This window comes from Cherax quadricarinatus, chromosome 74 (genome assembly GCF_038502225.1).
Source record: "Cherax quadricarinatus isolate ZL_2023a chromosome 74, ASM3850222v1, whole genome shotgun sequence".
Lineage (NCBI taxonomy): Eukaryota > Metazoa > Arthropoda > Malacostraca > Decapoda > Parastacidae > Cherax > Cherax quadricarinatus.
In genome coordinates, this window is record NC_091365.1 from 9,539,392 (window position 1) to 9,544,391 (window position 5,000).

Consider the following 5,000-nt stretch of genomic DNA (forward strand, 5'->3'; position numbering starts at 1 on the left):
CCATCTAGAAACCTCTGAGATGATGGCCACTTGAAGAACATCTTCAAGGTATATCTGGCTACCTTCAAGTGTTGAAAAGTCCAAAGAAATGAGTGAAAGATTTTCCAGAAAATTTCACATACTGGTTTGCCTCTCTTCTAAGCAAAAAAAAAAAAAAAAAGTTGCTTGGTTCAGCTGGGAAGAGGAATGTGTGCAAACAATGAGTGCTGCCTTCATATACAAACATGATTATGTACAAGAGAAGAAGTATGAAAAATGCACAATGAAAGTAAGTCAAGGGGAAAACAGCAATAATGAAAGACATCGTTGAGAGTGAATACAAAGTAATGTTAGTGAATACAGCTAAATAAATAGCTAATACTGATACAAGTGGTTAAGATAATGGTAAAAATTATATGAATTTTGATAATCTAAATACTAAAAATGTGGAAGCAGAAGAATGAAAAAAATTATGAAAGCTAATAAAAGTAAGTTGTGCAGGAAAACATAAAATTATGTCTACAAGTTTATAGAAAACTAGGATAAATATAATATATTTTAGAAAATGAAGAGCAAATGGAATACAACCTAAATGGACAAAGGTTACACAGGAAATTAAACCCCTGAGTGCTCAGATGGAGGAGAGGAGGGAAAAGAGGGTTGATGTTGAATAAATGAAATGACATAAGGTATCAATCAAATGCACAACCAAAATGAAATGATCACAAACAAATATTGATGCATGTCTGACTAATCACAAATGTGTAAGGGAAGAAAACAGAGCTGCTAATTTAAACAGCTTGTAGATAAAAGAATCACTCCACAAACTGGAATAGATGGACCATATTCTTCTTAACAGGTCAGGGATAGCATGTGCCAATGTCATTATCATAAACTCAGGATTTCAAACTCTGACAAATTATGGAGAAAAAAGTTAGACAAACTATAATATTGTGGGTTTCAAATGAAACTCAACCAACACAGTAGCAGAAAAAGTGCAAAATGAAACAAATTAATATAGTAAGTAAATAAAAGTTTGATGAAGAACAACAGGACGCCACACCATGCGAGCGTGCTAGCGACTGAGCCTTAAAGGTGGAAAGTATAAACAGGCCCACGCTCTTCACCAACTAACAATCTGCCTCTGATTAAAGAGGATGGAGAGTTGTGGCCAGAGCGTAGGCCTAGGCGTTCACCTGTTCAGTTCTCTGGCCTCATACATACAGTTACGCATAGAGAAGAGGGGCAAGAAGAGCAGAAGGGAAGTTGGGGAGGCCACCGACATGGCTCCGCGGTTGCTTGTTCCCGGCAGTACTAAACGACGCCCGTCTGAAGATAGGGGGCGAACGCGGTTAACATCATACCGCTTTCTTTGTTAAGGGATCACATTACGAATCCCATTTTCAAAGGTGTTACTGATTTCTTATGGCGTTCATTATTACAAGGGAAGTGCTTTAGTGGTAGGCAAAAATTATCAGTTCATGTGTAAATTGTAATGTGACAGGGATTTATAAATTTACTTTACATAAGTAGGGATGCATTAAACCATCACAAGGATAATTAAATGTTAAGAATTATGTTGAGCGGAGAAAACTGTTTTCCACAAACGTATATTGTGTTAATGCAGCGCTACTTTGAAATGTGTGATGTAAAACCTTGATGAATACTTCACCAAATGCAAAACCCTTCCTGAGGTTAGGAAGCTCCCCTCCCAACTGAAATTTTTTTTTTGCTTGATTTGATTGTTTCACCTTACAAATGGTCTATGTACAGCCAAACCTCTTTACTACTGTATTTAAGTCTCTGCTCTTAGAGTTCTTTATTGATCAATGTACATTATATGCTACACATTACCACATTTTGATGAATGAAAAATATTTTTTGGTACTAGGTCTGGACTACTGTACCTCAGGAATTATTAACTGAAGGTCTACCTACCACTTTCTGCCTAGTCATTTTCGTTCTTCCATTCTGTAATGGATTTTTATTATGTATGCTGAATCAGGACTGACCCTTAAGCTGGAATTTAGGTGGTGATGGTCTCTGTGATTCAAAAATTTCCCTAATCACTGCAAAATAAGTATATTTTGTACTTAGTTACTTAGTAGTCTCCCCATAATAAATGATAAGGAATAAAATATGTATTTCAAGTTTTGCTTGGCAATTCAATGTGAATAAAATTTTTAATACACTGGCCATTCCCCATCAAAACAAGATGACCCCCCCAAAAAAAGTAAACACATCTGCCATCACCATTTGAATTGCTGCCATAAGGAAGCAAAGGAGGCTTTGTGTGAAGGACTTGGACATCCAGCAGGCATGTGTATGCATGTTAGACAGGAGTAGAGGCAAATGGTTTTTGGGACTTTACAAGCTCTTGGAGTGTGAGCAAGGTAACATTCTGCAATGGGATTCAGGAAAACTGGTTAGCCAGATTTGAGTCCTGGACGTGAGAAGTACAATGACTGCACTCTGAAGGAGAGGTAGGGATATTTGCAGTTTGGAGGGGCATCTAAACTGTAGTAATGGCTTGCCTCTGGAGAGACCATGATGGAGTGAATGATTGTGAAAGTTTCTTTTTCAGGTCACTCTACCTCAGTGGGAGACAGCCAGTGTGTGTAAAAATACATACAGTGGTACCTTGGGATATGAACATAATTTATCCAGAAGGCTGTTCAAGTGCCGATACCGAATGAATTTGTTCCCATAAGGAATAATGTAAATTAGATTAATCTGTTTCAGACCCCCAAAAATACACTTACAAAAGCACTTACATAATTTTTTTTTTTTCAACAAGTTGGCCGTCTCCCACAAAGGCAGGGTGACCCAAAAAGAAAGAAAATCCCCAAAAAGAAAATATTTTCATCATCATTCAACACTTTCACCTCACTCACACATAATCACTGTTTTTGCAGAGGTGCTAAGAATACAACAGTTTAGAAGTATATATGTATAAAAATACACAATATACCCCTCCAAACTGCCAATATCTCAAACCCCTCCTTTAGAGTGCAGGCATTGTTCATATCCTGAGGTACCACTGTATATATTTGTCAGCAGATGGGCTTATGAAGGATAAGGTTAACTATAGAATTAATGAAGGAAAAAAAGAGTGAGTGGTGCATTGAGGTGTCTGTGGAGAAAAAAAAAAAAGTTATCCGTGGAGGCAAGGGAATGTACGAGAGTACAATGGTACCAACACTCTTATATGGGTTGTGAATGCTGCAGCGAGGAGGCTAGAGGCAGTGGAGATGTGTCTAGGGGCAATGTATGGTGTAAATACAGCCTCTCCTCACTTAATGACATAGTTGCATTCCTAAGACCACGCCAGTAAACGAAATCATCACTAAGCAAGGAGCATACTCTAATGGTAGTGGGTTTGTGTCTACCATCTTTGATACTGTTTTAATGTCACCTATGCACCATATACAACATTTTTAGTATATTTTTAAATGTTTATACAGTAATGTAATGAATATTGTAATAAACAGAATAGAAGAAATCACCTCTAATATACATTATTTAAGTATGCATACTGGTCAGAGAGCCAGTCGTAAGTCCGAGTTGTCGGCAAACAAGTACATCACTAAGTGAGGAGAGGCTGTATTATGCAGAGAATTCATAGTGTGCAAATTAGGAGGAAGTGTTGAGTTACAAAAATTATTATTTAGAAGGGTGAAGAGGGGTTATTAAGGTGGTTTGGATATTTAATGAAGATGGAGCAAAATAGAATGACTTGGAGGGTGTGTAGCCAGTGGGCCTACATGCCTAATTCCCATAGTTTCCACCAGATGCCAGGCCTCTCAGTGGGCATGCCAGCCTGCCTACCCCTGCCTCTTTCTCCCTCTCTCTCAGCAGCCTTCACTCAGTCAGCAAGGCCTACTTATCTCCCTCGTAGGCATGCCCCCCCCTTGGGGTCATGGGCACAAACACACTGCCAGTGTACCCAGATATAGCAAATAAAGTAAGAAGCCTCCGAAGCCTTGATCATTTACTCCCTGCTACCAGGAACGACCCAATAAACTAGAAAACATTGGTGACAGCATTGCATCGCAGCAAGTGTGTTTGCCTGGAGAGAGGAAGGAAGAGGAATGAAGTCGTCTTCACTTCATCACCCCACACAAGAGGCATCTGTCTCAACGAGTAATCCTGATGCTGTGTCTGCACATTTCAGCATCCAGACACAGGTACACTCAGGATCCAGGCCGAAATTTGCCGAATTTCTTCGAGAAATACAAGTGGCATCCTTGGGACCCCATGCCACAGTGTTCCACGCTGTTTCTCAAGTCACATGTTCAGCATGACTTGTACGTTGCTGTTGTTTTTCAGCTCAGCACGGCTATTTCACCAAGTCAGAGGTTAGTTTGTGGTGATTTCTGCATCCAGTGTGAGTGTTTCTCCCCATGTTTATGGGTGGGAGAGGAGGAAGTGGCCGATCCTTGCCTCACTCACACTCACCCTACTGTACACCACACCATACACCACTCACCGTTGCTCTCACTCCCTCTGCTGTTTCTGTGAATTCTTTGCCAGAGTTGTGTATCCGAGTGCCTGAAGTCACTCAAAGCCATGTGGATCACAAAGCCACGTGTGGACAAAGCCACGTGGATCACGAAGCCACGTGTGGACAAAGTCACATTGATCACGAAGCCACATTGATCACGAAGCCACGTGGATCTACAAGCAATGTGGGTTAAGCCAGATCGCCAGCCACACTGTAATCTGCTGCCTGACTTCACGATGTCACCCATGATGCTGCCCGACTTCATGATATCTGCCTGACATTACTTTGCGATGTCATCCATTGACATCCCTCATGATCTCACTCTAGGATGTCGCCTCGAGACATTTGCTGATGTCACCTCGCGATGTCACCCCATGACATCACCTCACGACGTCACGCCTGACATCACCATATGATGTTATATCGACAGTGTTAGTTTCACAGTGAGCAATATGTTGTGTTGTCGTGAAGACCGAGAGAAGATGTGTCGTGTTAATTAATTCCTCTCAGTGTTCTC

At 40.5% G+C, this 5,000-nt stretch overlaps 1 protein-coding gene across 1 annotated transcript in view; it reads right to left on the bottom strand.

The window, feature by feature from the left end:
- LOC128700140 (muscle calcium channel subunit alpha-1-like) overlaps positions 1-5,000 on the bottom strand; it is a 139,395-nt gene that overhangs the window by 30,703 nt on the left and 103,692 nt on the right. Inside the window, exon 8 of the mRNA XM_070100786.1 lies at positions 1,204-1,308. Coding sequence (XP_069956887.1) covers positions 1,204-1,308 — 105 coding nt within the window. The remainder of the gene's footprint in view (positions 1-1,203; positions 1,309-5,000) is intronic.